Genomic DNA, 20,842 nt, shown 5'->3' with positions numbered 1-20,842 from the left:
CTATGAAATCAAATATCTGTGTGATTTCTTGGGGTAAGCTCCTGCAGTCTAACTGGCTGGGCTGCCCTTAGCTTTTCCATCAAAGTTTGCAGGTGTTTGGTGCTGCTGGAATTCTTGCAGAAGGGCAGTTTGATGCGCTAGCTCCACTGCATGTAAGTTATTTTGTAACCATGAAACAAACTTATCAATATAGCCAAGCACTAATTCTCAGAGGGCAACACAAAGTTACATAGCTACACATCTAGTTGTAAGTGATTTTTCATATAGCTATGGCACCAGTCATGAAATAGTAGAAATTAAAAAGCAGGGGGAATAAATAGCATAAGCCTTAAAGAGTAACCACGAAGTTTCATTTTCATGCTGTTTAACAAGACTAAGCACGAAGTCCTGCACCTGGGTCGAGCCCACCCACCCCTGCTATCAACACAGGCTGGGAGATGGAGAACAGCCCTGTGAGAAGGATTTGGGGGTGCTGGTGGGTGAGAGGCTGGACATGACCCAGCCATGGGCACTCCCAGCCCAGAGAGCCAAACGTGTCCTGGGCTGCATCCAGAGCAGTGTGGGCAGCAGGGGAGGGAGGGGATTCTGTCCCTCTGCTCTGCTCTGGTGAGAGCTCACCTGGAACCCTGCATCCAGCTCTGGGGTACCAGCACAGGAAGGACATGGAACTGTTGGAGCGAGTACAGAGAAGGCCACTAAGATTATCAACAGACTGATGATTGACAGAGCACCTCTTCTGTGAGGACAGGCTGAGAGAATTGCAATTGTTCACCCCTGAAAACACTTCAGAATGACCTAATTGCAGCCCTGCAGTACCTAAAGGGAGCCTATAAGAAAGATGGAGAGACTTTTTTTATAAGGGCATGTAGTGACAAGACAAGGAGGAATGGCTTTAAACTTCACAAATTGAGGTTTAAACTTGATGTGAAGAAGAAATTCTTTCCTGTGAGCATGGTGAGGCACTGGGACAGGCTGCACAGAGAAGTTGTGGGTGCCCCAGAAGCGTTCAAGGCAAGGCTGGATGGAGCTCTTGGCAATGTGGTGTAGTGAAAGGTGTCCCTGCCCATTGTAGGGGCATAGGAACTAGATGACCTTTAATGTCCCTTCCAACCCAGAGCATTCCAGATTCTATGATTTTCTAGACTTCACAAATAAAATAGATTGATTTCCCTGAAGATTTGTTTAGGAGGATATTAATATAGTCATTTATATATATTTGTCTCTAGACAAAAATGTTACAGGAAAGCATTTTGGAGGGAGGAAGGGAATAAATATTGCTAAGTGGCTTAAAGCTAATACGGTTCCACAGTTGATTACCTGAACATATTACAAAAAGAGCAGAATTTGTCATATATTTCTGGTAATAACTCTGAAATAGTTTATCATGGAAGACCCTGAAAAAAACTCTGATAAAGCACATTAAACAATGAAATATTATTCTCTTCCTTAGATGATGGTTCTGGATTAAGGTATTTTGACAGATGTATGTCCTACAGATGGTATTTGAGCTTTATGATAATTCAAAGAAGTGCTTCAGGGACAAATTTCTTTCAATTATATTACTGTCTAACCATGGTTATTCAGTAAATATATAATTCATTTTATTCCCCCATTTTCTCAGGAATTGTATTTTGTGAAAGAATAGAAGATCTGATATTACTAGCTAGACAGACTCAGGAGTTTAATGTAAAATACTTATTTATGATTCATTTGGATATGGTAATATATTTTAAGTAGTTCCATGGGCTGCTGTGGAGTTAGTCTAGAAAGCAGAAGACATAGACAAGTTTCAAAGCTTCTCTGAAAAAGCAAAACCTTTTTTTCTCATGCAGTTGACTTCAGCGTATATTTGTCTCACCATGTAAACAGCAACTTTTATATTATTTTGAATAGAACAATGAATTAATTAGACCCTCTTTTCAAAGGGTCTAATTCATGCATTCACATCTGCAATAATTATTCTTGAAAATAAATTATGAGTAAACATCACTTCTGCTAACAGACCAAGTCTCCTTATGAGTTACATAGTAAAAAAACCACTATGTAATGGGTGCTTACAAGTTAAGTATTAATTAAAAATAAAAATATTAAAATTATTGTGTAATAATTTAGTATTCTCACATTTCAATTAGCATGCAATATAATTGCAGTTAAACTATTAGACAGACTGTATTGAAGCTAGAGGTCTAGTGAGAAGTAAAGCTGATTACATAGAAAATCCTTATGCTGCCTTTAGCTAATGTTGAATGATGTGTTAGTGAACTATAAGCTTGTTTGATTTTCAAGAGGATGGCAATTCAGTTTTATAGATGTACCAGGCCAAGGCAATGTGGTCAGGGTGTGAGTAAGGCAAGCTACAGCTGTGGGGAACTTGATGTGAGCAGCCAAGAAAGTGACCTGACTAGAGAAATGACTGAACAGAAAAAAATGCCTGTTGGCTAACACTAGCAGAAAAAAAGCCTGCCAACTTGGCAGCTATGACCCTGGGAACCAAAAGTGTCCTTGAAAAGTGCAGCTGGCCTCTTCTGAGTACAGCTGGGTACCTAAAAAGCAGAGAGGTCCCAAGACACTACTGATAAGCATAGGAAAAAAGGAACTGTAACCACAACTTTTCTTCTGAAGTGGTGAAAAAATAGACTGGGAAAGAAGAAGGCATCCCAGATGAGGAAGGATTCTGAACTGCCATTGGCTGATCTAACTGCAAGAGCAAGGAAACAGTCTGGCAAAATAAAAACTGATTTGAAATAGTAGCAGCAAACGTCATAATTTATTGGCCATTCTAGGTGTCACACAGAAACTGATGGCTGTCCAGTTACCCATTTGAAATAATTATGTTTTTGCTCAGAAGAAGGAGTAGAACACACTGGTCTTTGTGCTACCCTGGGCAGTGATCTGCAGACCCTGGCAGGGGGTGCTGGCCAGGGAGCAGCCCCTTGTTCTCACTGCGGCTCGCCTCCGAGGGCAGGGGTCCCTGGGCCAAGGGGTCCAGTGGACCAAGGAGCCTGTGGGTAGCACTGCCTACCTGCTATGGACCGCCTTCAGCTCCTGCAGGCAGTGACTGTCTCCTGCCAGACCTTGGCATACCAGGGATTGGCACTGTTTGGATAGCCAAGAAAGCAGATGGATCTTGGTGTGCAGGAAGAGCACTGCTAGCAGGTCAAGGGAGATGATCCTGCTCCTCTGCCGTGTCCTGGTGAGGCACATCTCTCTGGTATGCTGTGTCCAGTTCTGGGCTCCTCTGTGCAAGAGTCATGCAGCTCCTGGAGTGGGTCTAGTGGAGGGCAGATGGGACTGGAGCATCTCTCTTTCGAGCAAAGGCTGTGGGAACTGCGCCTGATCAGCTTCGAGGCAGCTGAGAGGAGACCTTATCAATGTCTACAAGTATCTGAAGGGAGAGTGTCAGAGGATGCCGTCAGGCTCTTCTCAGTGGTGCCCAGCAATAGGACAAGAGGCAGTGGGCAAAAACCGATGCACAGGAAATTTCTGTGAACATGAGGAAGAACGGTATTGCGTGGGTGAATGGGCACAGGAGCAGATTGTCCAGAGAAGTTGTGGAGTCTTCCCCAATGGAGAGAGATCCGATAGAGCCGCTCTGGCATGTCTCTGCCTGAGCAGGGACATTGGACCAAATGACTCACTGTGGTGAGCTGGAAGTCCCTTCTGTGAGTCTGTTAAAGGCCGCGTCGGCTCCGCCGGCGGTGACAGCGGGGCGGGGGCACAAACACTGCTCGGAACGCCGCCGGCGGCGGGCGGAGCCCGGAGGACAGCATTGGCGGCCGCACCGGCCGCGGCGCGGGAGGGCGCGGCTCGGTTCGTCTCGTGACTTCCGGTGCGGTACTTCTGCCGGTGTGCCGGTGCAGGCGGCGGGCGCCATGGGGAGCCGCGGGCAGGCGAGTGACACACACACATATACACACGCATACATATACACACGCATACATATACACACACATACATATACACACACATACATATACACACACATACATATACACACACACACATATACACACACACACATATACACACATAGACATATACACACACACATACACACACGTGCTGTTCGTGCTGGGAGGTTGGAGCCTTGTAACTTTTGTAGAGCCAAAAAACATAGACTTTCAGAACAAGAAGGACAAAAAGCTAGGTAAAAGAAAGTAGCAGTTTGCACGCAAAGGCCATTGCGGGAAAAGGAAGCGAAATGTGACAAGCAGAGATTAAAATACACGTCTTGTGAGAGTAAGATAGGGAAAAACAAGGATCTAGGAATTAATAAGCCCTTTCATTGCTAGGGTGTATTGTCCTGTCGGTGCCTCTGTCAGAAGTGTCTTGAAGCCTAGTTTTGGGAGTACAGTCGATGAGTATTTGCTCTCTATTAACGCAGGTGACTGTAGACGTCAGAGGTATCTGCGTTAATATATTTTGATCAAGACCGTCTAATACGGGTATTCTGTGGCTGGTGTGGGGAAAAGTTTCCAGGCGGGCTTTGAAGAAATTGAACCAGAGAATATCCCGGGTTGGAAGGGAACCACAGAAATGTTCGAGTCCAGCTCCTGGTCTTGTACAGGACCATGTGCCTGAGAGAGTTATGCAAAAGTCTCCTGAGCTCTGTCAGGCTGGTGCTGTGACCACTTCCCTGGGGAGCCTTGTCCAGTGCCCAGCCACCCTTTAGGTGAAGAAGATTCTCCTGCTACCCAGCCTAAGTGTCCCATGACAAAACTTCAGGCCATTCCCTTGGATCCTGTCACTGGATACCAGAGAGAAGAGACTGGTGCCTGCCTCTCCTTCTCTCGTGAGGAAGCTGTAGACTGCTGTGAGGGTTGGAAGATGCCTGAAAATGGCTGATCAAATTGTTAAAATAGCCATAAAAATCTTCAGGTTATACCATACACGTGTTCAACATTAAATCACTTGTAATATTAATTTGCTGTTTGCAGCGATGGCAAATATATTATGGATTAGAAAAAATTTGAGATGTTAAAATACCTGCAAAGCAAGACATTTATTTGTTGTGTTTTAATTCCAGGAGTTTACTTTCCACAGAATCACCCATCTAGGGAATGGTGTTTGTCCTGTATCCTAAAAAACATTTGGAATACTACTCGTGAGAAAACCATTTGAGATTATTATGAAGTACTTGCAATTAAGCCCTCTAGAGATACCAAAACATGATAGGAAGTACTAGAAGCTTCAAAAGGCATGTTGTTACCAAGATTTGGTTTTGCTGGTGCTCGTCAGAGATTCTTTTCAGTCTGTGGCAAACACCAAAAAAAGTCTCATAAAGATTTCAGGATTTTTGTAACTCAGTTTGTATGAATGAACAACCAAAACCAAATGACTGTGAGCTGTGATTCTCAGGGGGATTTGCTTTTCATACATATTCTGGTGTGTCATATCTACATTGTAAATCCTAAGTTTTTTTGTTACTTTTCATTTGCTGATCTGACAGTTGTATTTAAGGGAAGACCTTTGCATTGGTTTTGCCACACCAATTGAGATTTTTATGTAAGAATACTTGAGCCATTTCCTTTTCTATCTTTCAATAGCTGATATAACCTTGATAATGACTTCAAGTAACTTGACTTTTAGAGTTATTCCAGTTATGTTTGTTTTATTTGACATTGGCACAATAAATAATACTTGTGTTCGTGTATTTTCAGTATTATATTCCCATCATGCCAAATAATTACTTAGAATTGTGTGCCAGCATCGTAGGGTAATTTGAAATATCTAGATCTGTCTGAGATTTTGGTGATATTACATCTGCTTTGGCTGCAAGTGTTCTTATCAGGAATTTAAGCAAAGCCTCTTACACAGTAATTCCATATCAAATTCTGTACTAAATGGAAAGAACATGAAATTTCAACCATTTGTAATGTGTTCATTTTAAATAACAGTCCTGCAAGCAAATAAGTTAATTCTATTGATATTGTATTGGCAGGTTTTGAAGCTTTTTAAGTCATTACACAGAACACGGCAAGAAGTTTTTAAAAATGATACCAAAGCCCTTGAAGGTGAGATACTTGTTTTGTGTGGTGTATGCTTGCTCACCTAGACTTCATGGAACTTTCTCCTCAGAATACAGAGAAAGAGAATTCTTGCCATAATCTTTCTTCAAATTACTCCCATAATTTTCAAGTAATAATTGGGAAAACTTGTGTGACCATAACAACATATTTAATTCAAAACAAAAAAAAATGGTTCTTAGATTTAAGCACTCAGCACATATTTTGGAAGGGAAACATCTCTTTTTTTAAATGTACCTGATCTTCCTGGGAGAAATTTTTCTTTCATTTTTTAACTTCTCTTTAGCATAGCCAGAGCATGCTTAGCTGTACTAATTAATTCTCTATGTATGGTTTTTTGTCAAGGAATTAATCCTGCTTTTTTAGTACCTTGTGTATGCAATACAAAATGCTAAATTTGGAATCTTATTTTATTTGTACACCATTCAATTTAAAATGTGACATCATGTGAATTACATGGAAATCTTACATTGAAATTCTTTGATCAGAGTGCCCCAGGAAGGTGCCAGAAAGGATTTAAGATTATTAACTTTGGGACAGCAACAATTCAAAATATGATTTTTGTTCATGCTTTAGTTTTTTGTTTACTTTGTTTAGCTGCAAGACAAAAGATAAATGAAGAATTCAGAAATAACCGAGATGAGACATCAGAAGAGAAGATTAATGAGGTATTTTCTGGCTTTCTGTTGTTTTCCACTTTACGTAAGAATATTTAGAAATTAGTTTTGTACTTAAAGGATTTCTAAACACATTGAGACATCATGAAAGCCTTGTTGGTTTAGAAAGACTTCTACATGGGTCTTTGTTTATAAATACATAGATACCGCCAGTGGTATTAATACTGTGTTATAGAATTTTGTGCATACAAAAATACTTAAGAAGAAAGCGTGTTCTGATAGTTCAGTGTGAGTATTTTGAAGCTTATAATAAAATTATAGGAAAAAATGTTTAAAGTTGCAATTTTTATGTAAATATTTTATGCTTTGCTAGTAATATCTATATGCACCATAGTCACTTAAGTTTACCTGATCATTGTTGTGTAGGCAAATTGAAACAAATAGAGAAATTAATCTGCTGAGTTACTCACAGATTACAAATGAGTCAGCATCTTTGTGGAAGGCAGAAACCAGCAAAATTATATGATTGATTGTAGTATAGTGTAGTTGTTGTATATGTTAATTATAGTAGAGGGATATTTTTGCTTCTTCTTTCCTCATCATGCCTTATAATTAGAGAATTCTGTTAACTCACTAAGTTAGTTTCCTTTGCTCAATTGTCACCTTAACACTTTCTGCCGAGTCATTTTTTCTAAAAGTTACTGTGAACTGAAACAGAACTTATGTATTTTAGGTAAGTTATCAACATCCATACAGAGTGAAAAACTTAGTCCTTGTCATTCAGCCTTTTGTCAGACTGTATTTACACTGTCACTGGGCACTGGTTGGAGGAAAGTGCCTACATCTGTCCCTTGAAGAAATAAAATGTAGACCTTTTCTTCATACCAACCACTGAATAGTAACATAAATAGTTCTGACCATTTAGTTAGGACTTTCTGAATTTCAGCTTGTATCAGCCTCCTGAAATAATACTCAGTGTTTTTGTTACCACTGTCTGATCAGCTAAATTATGTGTTCGGGGTTGTTTTTTTTAATAGATGTACAGGAAAAGTATTTGCTGCAATTCTGAAGTTTGTATTTGTTTTGTAGGCAGCCTACAAAATACACATATGTGTCTTTTTAGTATGGGTTAGTTAATATTTGATTAACTGTGTCAGTGAAAGAAATACTAGACTTCCATCCCAGTTACACACTCCTAGAACATCACAGAAGCTGTGTCATCTTTATTACATGTACACACTGAATAGACTTGGCTGCAGAGGAACTGAATGAAGTTTTATACTGGACTTGAGAACGTTTGGGTGCTTGCTTACATTAACTTGGTGCTGTTAGTGTTCTGCTTTGGACAGCAAATGAAAAATGGAATATTGACCAGCCAGAATAGAGAGCTACAGTATATTCTAATATGACATAGAGTATATGTGTTTACTTGTATGTACTTGTACATGTCAAGCTTGCAGTGACATAAGGAGATCGACATAATTGTCTACAGTATGAGCATGAGAAATGTGGTAGCTGAATCTCAATGCACCAGTTTTAGTTCAGATCAGGAGTGCACTTAGGAAGTCACCTTGGTTATTTCCACTTCCTGTGATTTGTCTTGTTTTGTAAAGTGTCAGAGCAGCTGGAAGAATTCCCTTAAGGTCAATCTAAAGAGGAAGCTGTGCTTCAGGAGCATACAGCCTAGATGCTAATGGGCTTTCAGGAGGGGGAACTGGAGGGTACCTGCTCCAAGCCCTTAAAAGGGAAGAGCATGAGAAGAAGTGCAGTGTACATGTCAAATATTGAGCTCTAGCCTTTGCAAAGATCCGCTTCTGTTGGTATGTGCCGCTTCCTAGTGTGAGCATGTCTCCTGAAATGTCTCACTTGAGCAATTTCATTTATTTCTGACACATGTATAATGCAAACAAGTATTAGACTTCTCTTAATGGCTCAGCAAAGCTAGCAGGGGTGCTTCAGCTTATCCTCTTAGTGAGAGAAGGAATTCTAGGCCTTTTGCTAAATACTAATACCTTGGGTAGTCTCTAGGTAGTGCCTTGTTTCTGCACAGTTCTGTGAAACCTCAGTATTCTTAATTCTTGTTTTGCCCTTGTTTTTCTCTCCTTACTTCAGGAGCAGTAGTGTTGAAAGAATGAGATTGCCCTTTCACTATGGGAAGTCAAATGTTACTGAGGCATGAGTGAGTGTCTTTGATCATTGGAAACTAGTTAATTGGTTTTGTAGTTGCATTTCACCTTACTCATCTGCAGTTTTAATTTGGTACACAGATGTATGTACTGGTGTATGTTACTGAGCCAGAGTATGTGCTCCATGTCAAGGTCAATTACATATCAATCTGTAAGTTATTCCAGGATACCCAAGGTAAAAACAGTGTATACAATAGTACATAAGTAACTGAGTAGTACAAGTAAATGACTTTATTGTTTGAATAGTTGTCTAGTACGGAAAATATCTTCAGAAATAGTCACATATAATTTAAATTACTCTGTTGTTTCTCGCTTCTTATTCCTTTTACTAGCTTCTGAAAATAGCTTCAGATGTTGAAGTGATTCTCAGAACTTCTGTTATTCAGGCAGTTCACACAGATTCTGACAAAATAGGTGAGTAAGCCTGCATGCTGAAAAGATACTTAAGTATGTTTTAACTTAGTAAATAAATACAGAATATGAAAATAAGGAAAGGAATAGTAAGGCAAATAGCCTGTCTGTTATTCTCTGCTGAAATTCATAATGTAAGCTATTCATTAATGTCACTACCTAGGACAGGTGGAGGTTTCAAAGGTACAAAGTTTCCATACAAATGTTTTGAAGAATGGAGGCTAGTAGAAAAGAGGCAGTGATTACTTCTAATGCCGTTAACTAGCTGTAACTATTGGGAAGGTCAGCAATTAATTAGCGTGCATGTACAGGCCAGTGAGTCAGCATATGTCTAAAGGCAGTAGCCACAGTACTATCTGTACGTGCTTGCTCTACCAAATAGGGAGGAGCTGCCTGAGGAGCATTAGTAATATGCAGTATGTACACTGACCATAGAATAGCTTTTTCTCTGAGGATTGAGTGCTCATTTCCAAAACCTCTTTCCAGCAATTTCAGTTTTAGGTTATGCTGTGTAAAATTTGTGACACAGTGATTACCTCGATGCAAAGTCTGTCATCTGAAATCCTGTTTTCCTGGTTTAGAAGTTCTTTTATCTTGCAGTCAGAAAGAGAAGTAGTAGGTGGGCTCAGCATACAACTGTGCTGTAGAGAATACAGGAAATCTTCAGCTGTGTACATTGTTTCCTTTTACTTCCGTTTATTGTTGTCTGTTAAGTTTTGCACCAATTTTCAGTTTTAGGTTCGGTAAAACATTTAACTTTAAAACAGCAATTATAATCAAGGCCAAAGATAAGTCTGGACTAGTGTCAAGTCTTCCACAGTGGTTCCAGGAAGATAAGAGATGAAGAATAGAAACAGACAAAGTGAATTTGCACCTCTTTCAGCTGTTCACACCTGGCAGCACTTCCTCAGTCAGGGATGTTTTCTGGTTTAATTATCTTCAATGGGCTTGTCTTCAATTACTTTTCATTGTCATCAAGCTGTTCATTTTTAATCATTAAAAAAAGAATTTTTAAGTCCTTTATTGCCTCCTTTTTGTTCACTTCCCCAGTGAAACAGCTCTCAGAAACAACAGGATTTTTGTGATTATTCTTGCTATTCACTGCACAGTGTGGGCAAGGAGATGTTTATACACACAATATGGCACAATAATGTTTTCTCTTTTCATTTTTAACTGGATTCCTGCTAATAGTCACTGCTAATTCTAAATTTAAGTTTTGGCTACCACGCATACATGTTAGGTATTTATTTTTACAAAATTGTACTCACTAAACTCATCAGAGTGGTCGTAATCAGTTTTGAACTTATCATTTATTTTTTGAAGTTAGTATTTTTCTTGACCTGTGTGCATTGCATGTCTTAGGGTGTAATTTTGTCCATCAATTTACTCAGTCAAGTCTTGCTATTTTTCATGGTAAGACATTTCCTTAATGAAATTGTTCAGGATTGTACAATTAAAAATGTTTCCTTCACAGGTTAATTACAGATATGTTGAACAGTGACATGTCAACAAAAATACCTGTAGAACTCATCATTTGACATCACTCCAGTGGATGATGTGATCATTTTATTGTTCACATCTTACAGTTTAACCTGTGACTTACCTGTGCAAGACTTCTGTCATAATAAGGCTGTTGTTTTATAAAAGCATTGACTGAGGGACTCTCAGGAATCCAGGCATGTTGTGGTAACCTCTGAAGCGCCATTCAGAGAATTCCAGCTGGGAGCTGTAAGGCAGAACTTCCTTGCAAAGGCCACGTGGATTCATGTTCACATACTAGCTTGTGTTCTAGTCCTGTGCGAGTGTGTAGGGATGGGGCTAGGACAGCCAGGTGTATCAGCCACAGAAGGAGGAAGAGAGAAGGCACGGGCCTGCAGCTGAATAGAACAGGGGACTCAGTAATGAAGGACACAGAATAGTCAATTCTGTGACAGTGTAGTGGTGGTAACTTTCTTTAGGTACTTTCTTTTCCTGTTGTCCTTAAAAAAAGTGTGACAAGATAAATATTACAGATTAGATTCCAAGACTTGGGGGAGAGAGTTAAGTAAAATGCAGTATTCATTTTTGAAACTACTGAAGGAAGCATAATATGACTCAGACTTGAAAAAAATGCTTTTCACCCCCTACTAAAAGTTCCTGCAAAACTATAATTTTTTAATGGCTTTTTAATATCAAAATTTTCAATGCTCATAAAAGGAGACAGGAAAACATTGTGATCTGCTGAAAGTAAAATCTTCATATGACTTTGTCTGAGATATCATGATGCTACTTGTACACTTAGCAGAAGTTCAGATCTTTATTTTAGTAACTGGATGTTTCATTTGTAAATGTAAAAACACCTTTAGAATTTGAAATAGTATTTTCCATAAGATTACAGTCTTATTATTTTGGTTTTTTTCTATTTCAGTACTTATACCAAGGAAGGATCTGCTGCAGGACAACACTCCTTACTTAGATAAACCAACAAAAAAGCAAGAATCCTGAGGAAGTATTGTTACCAGGAAAAGAGAGACTGAAATCAACTTACTGATTTTATTGAGTGCTGGGATATCATCATGCACTTGTTCTGTGGAAGATAGTAATACTTTCACAGAACTTAAAAGTACACTGCTGAATTGTGTTACTTCAGCCAGGAATGTTTTTGATTATGACAGCCTATCAGACAGAGATTTTTTTTCTCAGCAATCCAGGGTTTTTAAAAGCTATATAAAAATTAAATACAGTACTTACTACTGATAATATTTATTTTTAAGTTTATTATCAATCCTAAGCTTCTTTGAAGTAATGAAAAATCATCTTGTGGCATTTAATGTTAAATTTATGCTTTGCACCAAAAGCATGATTTCTGAAGTTGTCACTAGTTGTACACTGACATACTGTGATGCTTGAGAGAGTTTTAAAAAGTTTATTTGAATAAATTATTCATGCTTTACCAATGAAATAGCATGTCTAGTGTTTTTCTTCTAGACATTCTGGAATGAACAGGAATGTCAGGGTTTGAGTTCGCAGATGACAGTACAAGAGAAACCAGCCACAACATAACCTAAGGATGTTGGTTTAGATCATATGGTTTATGAATTTATGGTTTGCATTTTAACTTGTAATCATTGAGTGACTAAGGCATTTTCTAAAGAAAAGGGCCTTGCTGTTTAGTTGCAAGTGAACTTGCCTAGAGTGACTATATGAAAAGTTTGATTAGTAAGCCCTAATCATTTGCATTTTTTTTAAGGTTACTCCCTTGGTTCTTGTGGAATTCATCACAATGATCAGTTCACTTCCATTTCAATTGGAGCAAGGTACAACTGCTACATAGAATATTTTCTTTGTGAAAATTGATAGCGGGCACCACCCTAGGATCTAAGTACCTCGCACAGAAGTGACATAGTCTGATAATATGTCTCACCTCATGAGTCCTGCTGTATCTATTTTCAGTCTCTAAGATGTCAGAATTGCTTATCTGTGTGTGTACTGATTCAGTTTCACTGGCTGAGTAAACCAGGAAACTAGTGCCTCCATCCAGTCTCCTCTTCTCACAAATCATGTCAGTATGACAACTCCTCCTTTAAAACTGTTGCCTCTGGCTGTGATGGCCAGGGCAGCCAGCTGCAAATACTCAGTAACTCAAACAGGTCAGTAACCCTCTTTGAATTGCACTGGTACTAAAAGGCAGCAGGTACGTGATGGGAGATAGAATGAAAATGACTGCGGTTCTTGCCATTTGCTGTATTCTGATGGCTCCACTACAAAACAAATGTCTCTGTCTGTAGGGGATGTCCTGTTCTAGGCCCCTGGCATCGTTTACTTCCCTATGGACAAGTTATATGCTATGTGTGGTTTCCCATCCTTTCCCATCTTCTGCAGCCTGCCTACGTTGCCTTTTTTTTCCCATAAGGGGCATAAGAGAGTCATACACCAGAAAGAGAAAATACAAGATAGTGGCAACAGTAAAGAGAAAGCAGAGCGTTTTCTCAGGTGAAATTACTAACTTTTAAGCAGAAGTAATTAAAAAGGGGTCTGGAAAGACTGGGAAATTTTATAGCCATTAAGGTGTACATCCATCCTGTGACATGTTGGAATTGGGGGAAATTCACGTCTCATAGCCACTGCTTTAGGCTGTGGGTGTAGCCTTAGAGATTTTATCCTTCATACTGATTTTATAGAACTGAGGCCTGGTAAGTTTTCACTCTTTCAGTACTGATGTAAAATAGTGTAGCCTGTTACCATGCAAAACATATAGTAAAAGACTTCGGTGATGTCAGTGGGAGATAGTGGTCTTCTATATGCTGTTTGAGGGAGCCACAAGTGGAGAAATTTTTCATGTGACTATTGCTTTGACAGCTATCATTCTGCTGTCATGTGTTTCCGAGTTTTATTTTTAGTAAGAATACATCAATAGAAATGCAGAAGAGAAGTGTCCACTTACAGTATCAAGCTTGCAATTCAATGGGCATTTGTCTCCTTCATCTTGCATATACCTTGAATACTCATAATAAAAATTCAGAATGACTCACTTGAATAACATACACAACTAGTGAAAATAAAGCACATTGTAAAAACAGTTGGTGCAGTTTATTGGTCTTCAGAGTGATTGTTCTTGCACTCCTGTGCAGTAACTTTATGGTGTGTGCATTAATATTCCATGTTCCTGCTGTCTTTGTGCATTCCTGGGCAGCAAAGACAAACCAAATTCTGCAGTGTTGAGATGAAGAAAATCAAGATGATACAAAAAAGGCTATTGATATAAGAGGCTGACAGGCCTTGCTCTTTTCAATGCTCTTATTCAATGTAATCTTAAATAGGAAACCAGGGGGTATCTTGACCAGGGTAAATGGGAATCCAAATGTGTTACTGAGCCTGGAAGTATCTCAGACTTGGTTGCTGTCTGGGCCCAGTAGGTGTTTGCTTTTTTCATATTTAACTTTTCAGTCTTGAAAGAATCTCACAAACCTGCTTAATGAGCAGCTGCTTTTTAAGGTAATTAAAGGCTTCTTCGTGCTATTCCTCTTCCCCTTATTTCATGCTTACCTGCTGGTTTGCATTCCAGAACCCAGCCATCATCCCAGTTTCCATTTCCCTTTTTAATTTCACTCTGGGTATGAATCTGTTCTTGATATTGCTAGGTCTGTGTTCATATACATATACATTAATTTTTAATTAATACAAATAATAAATAAAAAGACAGGAACTACTCTTTTCAATCTCTTAAATATCTCTGCAAAGTTTGAAGTCTTAGCTGAAACCTTTCAAGTAATTTCAGGGGCAATGACTTTTCACTTAATGGCTTAGGAGGGAAAAAGGGTGATTGTTTATAACAGAAGTTAGTTGAATAGGCTCACAGTGACACAACTCAATCACATTAAAGTTTTTTAGGTTTACTGGAACAGCAGAATTTTGAAAGCAAATGCATGTGCCTTTCCTTCTAGAGTATATATAATTAGTCATAAAAGATATGCCTTAAAGGTAATAGTTCTTTAACCTGTAGTTTAATCATGTCTGTAGAAAAGAAACAAACCATAGAGGTCTTCTGCAGGCAGACAGGATGTGCTCTTGGAAAGGCCTCTGTGCTTGTTCAGATCTGCTACAGTTCAGCTGCCACAGCCAAGAGGTGAGTGTGGTCTGACGAGCATACATTGCAGTGTGGGGTGTGTCTGTGACCTGTACAGAGACAGCAGCAGTACTGCTTAGCAGAACCTGGGGTTTTAGAGGCCAATTTTAGGTCTCCTCAAGGTAGTCACATGCATACAGAATTTGGCAGAACACGTCACCTCAATGATTCCATGTAGCAAAATTCTAAGCACTTCAGCTTATGGCATTGTCTACCAGAGATTCAGCTGTTAGAGCCTTCTGCTTTATTGTTATCTTTTGTGAGGTGTTGACTTCAGATACACTATAACTTTATTGAGAGCATTAAATTCATCCAAAGAGTATCTCTAGTTTAAATACCAAGTTTTGGTCTTGTTCTAACCACCTTTCCCTCTCCTTTATTCAACAATTTCAAAATAAAAGGTTTATTCAGGGTTTTTTTTTAATTGTTGTTGTTGTTGTTGTTTTTCTGGAAGATCGGGATAGATAGATAGATACACACATGGTGTTAGTATGTTTTCTATAGCCTGATGTTCATAAAACACAGGTTAATAGATAGTTAATCTACTAATTGATTTTTTTGTGGGTTTGTGTGGGTAGGATTTGTGTTGAACTTGTTTTAGGTGAAACAAGGTGGTTGTTTCTAATTTAGCAGGGGAAAATTAATTCCCTTGTCTGTTACTGTGCACTTTGGTAAAGGAAGCATTTAGTTGCTAATTTTCCAGGGAATGCTTTTAAACCGCAAAGTAACTTTACAAAGACTTGATCTGGAAGTAGCACTAAAAGTTTAATATGGAAAGGTGGCTTGTACCTTCCTTAAGGAGCTGAGTTTTCAGTTTTTCAGGTAACATGAGATCAGCAAACCTGTAGTAACTTCAGTGATACAAGTATTTAGTTTTTTTCTTAGAGTAAGTATTTAGTCTTCTTTCCTTAGGTCTTGTCAACTGAAGGAGCTGAAGTAGTCTGAGTACTGCATAAAATGATCGGCCCTGTTTGTATCACACTGGACTTGTAAATACAACTTCAAGTACTGGCAGTTCTTTAAACTTCCTTTACAAAAGGAAAAGAAATATTGACAATTGAAAACTAAAAATAAAGGCTGACCAGCTTACAGGAAGAGCTGAGACCTAATACTTCCCAGCTTTAGACAGCTCTTTACAAACTACTTGCAAAATTCAATCCTTAAGTCTGAAGTTTGGTAGGCTGATCTTTAATTTTATGGGAAAATAATTACTTAAAGCACAAATAGGAGCACAAGTTGAGTGTTAAGGTTGGTATTTGGTATTAAGGATAATGAGGTGCTGGAGTGTGTCCAGTGCAGGGCAACAAGGCTTGTTGCTGAGGTAGCTGGGTTTCTTCAGTCACGAGAAGAGGAGGCCCAGGGGAGATCTCATTGTTCTCCACAACTCCTTGAAAGGAAGCTGAAGTGAGGTGGGGGTCAGTCTCTTCTACTGTGTCTGAAGTGATAGGACCAGAGGAAATGGCTTTCATCTGAAACAGGAGAACCAGATTAGATATCAGAGAAAAAAAAAAATCACTGTTAGGGCACGTCAGGCATTGGAACAGGTTGCCCAGGTAGGTGGTGGAGCCACCATCCCTGAAGGTCCTTAGGAGGCATCTGGATCTGGTGCTAGATGATGTGGGTAGAGCGGCTTAGGGGTAACAGTGGCAATGCTGCATTGATGGTTGGACTTGACAATCTTAGAGGTCTCTTCCTACCTTGATGATTCTATGATTTTACAGTAATAAAGTTTTGATATTTTCATAGTTGAAATCCAGTTATCTTTGAGGGTAAAGTATATGTATCTCCTTTGAGGATAAATTTTTGGCACAGATATCCAAGTACCTAATTCTGTTGAAAGACTTCACTGGTGATGCATGTATGTCATGACTTATTTTTGCTGCCAGCAAGAACAAGTCTGTGGAGAGGAAAAGAGAGGAAGGTCATGTCTTTATATTTTGAAAAATAGCGAGTTTAAATAATTTGCTCTTTTTGTAAACAAATATTTCCACTTAGAGCTTCGGTAATCTGGTTTGCCTCAAGATGAAGGAGTAAAAGCACCTACTTTTCAAATTATGCTTTCCCTTTTCTTGTGGTACATCCTTCAGGTTTTCATTTCATCTACACAAAAGGCTGTGGCTTGAATGCAGGATTAGTCAGGATTAAATAAAGAGCTGGTGAAATGATGGCCTCTTGAACCTGGAGGAGAGGATGGCATGCTTTGTGCCAGACCATAAAAGTGGGAAGAGTTCTTCTATTGCACCTGCTGCTCTAGCAGTGGCAGCCCTGTTCTCTGAGGTCAGTGGCCGTGGGTGAAGGTTGACTTGGCTGCCCTGAACCACCCTTTCCAGCTGAAAGACATCTCCGTAACTGAGCATGGGAATTTTGTCAGATCACTATGCACCAGAGCGGTGGTAGTCAAAACAAGCAGGCAGTAACCTGTACAATACTCTACACTTTTCCCTGTCAGTTTGTAAAGGAAAAAACAAAAAGGTCATTGCAATGCTTCCTTACTGTTCCGCGTGTGCATTTATTAATTGTTCTGTTGCTGTCCACCTGCACCACATGAGCAAGCACTGATGTTGCTGCGTGGATCATTTATCCATCCATTCATGCATTTTGTCCTTGGGAAGGCCACTATCCTTTGCTTCAGATTTTGAAGCAAAATTTTGATGCTTAGAGGTACAATCAGAAATCAGTTTCTTGGAGGGTCTTTGGAGACTCAGCACAAACTACCAATGGAAAAAAAAGTGCTTTTAAGAACAAGGGAGGGACAAACCTGCATTTTTCACACATAGCTGTGCCACAAGGGGAAGAGAGTGGCTTTCAGGCTGTAATGCCCCTGGATAATATTTCAAAGTCTATGTAATATATATAGTAACCTTTGTAGCAGTTTGCCTTGTTATTCTGTAACATATTATACTGTATTAGCGGAAGAGATCTCTGATATGGTACTGAGAAGGGGCAAAGAAAGAATTCTTATCTAGCTGAAAATAGCCCCTGGAAGAATTTCACTTTGATATTAAGAATATGCCAGATTTTTAATTTTTTAATTTTTTTTTTTTGGTCACTGTTATTTAATTATGCATGTAATTTTCCTCCAAACATGTTTTGTGGAAATACAAGCAGACAAGTTGTCTCACTGGACCCTGCAGTATTGTCCAGTAGCAGCTGAAGGAAGTCTGGCTTCTGTCAAACTAATAAATGAAGTTCAAAATGAATGACCACAGGAATGAGAGCAAGAGCATTAAAATGCATAGAGGGAAGAGTAAATGGAATAAAGAAATATTAAAGACTAATTCTGTATGAGTGAAACAAAAATTTCCATGTACTAAGGTGTTCTTTAAACAATTTTCCTCTATAGATAAATGTCATATTTTCATTGTTTAATTATAGTCTGCAGTGCAGAGAGAAGGAAAAAAGAAGATTGATGATGTTTTGACTAAAGAGGAACAGAGGACTGAATATAGAAATAGTAAAGGTAAAAAATAAATTAATTTGTGCTTGCTGTGGCTTCATTGCAGTCATAATTAGAATTGCAGCATGTTCAGAAAGTAATTTCTTTGAGCAGAACAGTTTAGGGTCAATTACCTGTTTTGCAATCATTTTTCTGTGTAATTTTGCCTGTTTCTGCTTCATTTCAGGTGCATTCAGTGGGACTTAGATAAACAATTGCACAGTTGCAACAACTTGTGGAGATTTCTGGCTGTATATTTTATTCCTTAAGGAGAATGAAGAAAGAAAATTTCCCCTATAAGAGGACTATAAACTTCTTACATGTTATAATGAAAAAGATCATATCAAAACTTTATCACATTACTTTCTGATAATATTGTAGATGTGCACACATTAGGCAGGAAACTCTCGGCTTCTCAAGATTTCATGAAAATACAGAATTAAATCATTATAATTTAATGAATGAAATTTAGAGAATGAAACATGTCAGCTTATGTCAGTCTAACAATATAAACAAAATAAAAGGAAAAAAGGACTGTAGAAATTGTGAGGTTCCTTTCGCAATGCCTTTATTGTGTGTTCAGAGAAGAAGCTATGTAGAAAGGCCTCAGGTGGGCAGAACTGTGACATGTACGCTTCTCAGTACTGCTTTGCTTTAGCTGCTGCACAAAAGGAAAGATCGAGGGAATTTGTAGCTCTAGTTACAAAACACTTGACACATACTTGTAAAAGGTGTGTTACCTGCCTTTTTCAGATGGAAAACATGTTATGATGCACCAGCTACATCAAATGACAAATCATACTTTTAAGCACGCTTTTTGATTTGCTTCCCTTTGCCCTAAGAGCGATTTGTTTGAAATTCTGTTTTAAGATGCATGTTGCGATTTCTTTTGCTATTTTCTAAACCACATTTCAAACACATGTATTTGAAACTACACTTAAAATAGAGAAGAAACATGCAAATGTTGGCACATATTTTTTCTTCATTTCAGGGCAGAACACCTCAAATATGCAGGAGAAAGGGAGTGCAAAACAAGCCCCCAAAACCTGGGAAAAGAGCAAACAACACTATGTCTGTGATCAAGCTCGCTGCAGATTTCATCATTTTCTTCTTGTACAATTCCATTCATTTAAAACTCACTTTTCTAACAGATGAAGTAATTTATCAAATATACTGTAGTTCAAACCACAAACATTAAGTCAGACTGTTTCTCAGGAATTTCTCCTAAGTGTTATTTCCTCTATTCTATGTCAAAGAAAGAAAATTAATTAGGAAAAGACAAAATTTTAAAGAAAAAAAGCAAAACAAACAAACAAAAACCAACCAAAAAAACCACCTGCAATTGCCTTTTAACTGGATGGCTTTGGACCAGATGTAATATCTGGAACAGATTTGAAACTAAAATCCCATTGAATCCTAAAAAATCCCACATTTTTGGAAGTAACTGGGCTCTGCAAATTTTAGCAACAGGAAAAAATTAAGAATTTTTGTGTTTATTTTTATTTATCTCTCTTTTTGTTTATTGTTTTATTTAGAGAGGATTGTTTCATATGTGGAAATTTCTAAGGGCTGCTAAATAGAGGTGCAAAAGCTACCTTAAAAGTTATTAAACTGGTGAAGGAATAATGTTTCCTATTCATTCCAGTCTGAATTTAGGAATAAACCAAGAGAAACTACAGAGCTTAAATAAATCTCCAAGGCAGCATCCATATACATAAATAAATGAAGAAGAATGAGCTTCCAGAACAGGCCGCTCTGAAGTGGGTCCCCCCACAGGATCACAAATTCTGCCAGCAAACCTGTTCCAGCCTGGGGTCCCCTCTCCACAGGTTCTGCCGAGAGCCTGCACCAGCACAGGTTTCCCACAGGGTCACAGTCTCCTTCAGGTGCATTGGCTTCTCCAGAGTGGGGTCCTCCGTGAGTCTGTGCTCCACTGTGGAACCACACGGGCTGCAGGGGCACAGCTGCTTCACCATGGTCTGCACCAGGGGCTGCAGGGAAACATCTGCTCCAGCACCTCCTGCCCCTCTTTCTCACTGGTCTTGGTGTTTGCAGGGCTCTTGCTGTTGTGTGTACTCACTGCTCCATTCTCTGGCTGTGTCTTCTGCCATACAGGTTTTTTTCCCCTTCCTAAGCACATTATTCCAGAGGCACGATGGAGGGCACCGTCACTGATAGGCTTGACCTTGGCCAGTGGTTGGACCATCTTGGAGGCAGCTGGCATTGAATCTTCTGTTCACAGATGCCCTTCAGCCATGAAAACCCTGCCATGCTAAACCAATGCACCACACTCTTCATGAACTCCATGCAGACACAGTTTCACAGATGTTGTAAAGTTACTGGCTGTTAACATTCTATTAACATGGGTTAATTAATCCTCACCCAGCAGATGGATTCTGAGTATACTACTTCTGAAATGGTAATGGCTAAAAATTATTTGCAGGGACTTTCCTGGTATTCCCACAAAGTTAAACATGAGAAAACTCAATCCCACATGGATCAGTGGGATTCCACTGTTCCCACTCCATATTTCAGGTTCATTCAAAAGCTATTCAGGAGTG

At 39.0% G+C, this 20,842-nt stretch overlaps 1 protein-coding gene across 8 annotated transcripts; it reads left to right on the top strand.

The window, feature by feature from the left end:
• Nucleotides 1-3,794: 3,794 nt before the first annotated feature.
• LYRM7 (LYR motif containing 7) lies at nucleotides 3,795-18,812 on the top strand. 8 transcript variants are annotated; one of them, XM_015615405.3, is made up of 8 exons: nucleotides 3,795-3,890; nucleotides 5,942-6,014; nucleotides 6,624-6,694; nucleotides 9,162-9,243; nucleotides 12,470-12,536; nucleotides 14,740-14,845; nucleotides 18,221-18,305; nucleotides 18,469-18,602. In XM_015615405.3, the coding sequence occupies exons 1-8, from the start codon at nucleotides 3,873-3,875 to the stop codon at nucleotides 18,486-18,488; spliced, it is 522 nt and encodes a 173-aa protein (XP_015470891.1). In that variant the 5' UTR covers nucleotides 3,795-3,872; the 3' UTR covers nucleotides 18,489-18,602. The 8 variants fall into 8 exon arrangements, with proteins under 8 accessions (XP_015470891.1, XP_015470894.1, XP_015470892.1 ...); XM_015615408.3 differs by having other exon boundaries at nucleotides 14,771-14,845; nucleotides 18,469-18,570; XM_015615406.2 differs by lacking the exon at nucleotides 18,221-18,305 and having other exon boundaries at nucleotides 14,771-14,845; nucleotides 18,469-18,812.
• Nucleotides 18,813-20,842: the final 2,030 nt, after the last annotated feature.

This window comes from Parus major, chromosome Z (genome assembly GCF_001522545.3).
Source record: "Parus major isolate Abel chromosome Z, Parus_major1.1, whole genome shotgun sequence".
Classification (NCBI taxonomy): Eukaryota; Metazoa; Chordata; class Aves; order Passeriformes; family Paridae; genus Parus; species Parus major.
The sequence above is the reverse complement of the archived record's forward strand: the minus strand, read 5'-3'. Positions and strand labels throughout refer to the sequence as shown.

What these genes read in the sequence shown, in the direction of transcription:
- LYRM7 (XM_015615405.3), top strand. An exon ending in CACAGATTCTGACAAAATAG is followed by an intron (nt 9,244 to 12,469) that starts GTGAGTAAGCCT and finishes ATTTTTTTTAAG; the next exon opens with GTTACTCCCTTGGTTCTTGT. An exon ending in TCAGCTGCCACAGCCAAGAG is followed by an intron (nt 14,846 to 18,220) that starts GTGAGTGTGGTC and finishes GTTTAATTATAG; the next exon opens with TCTGCAGTGCAGAGAGAAGG.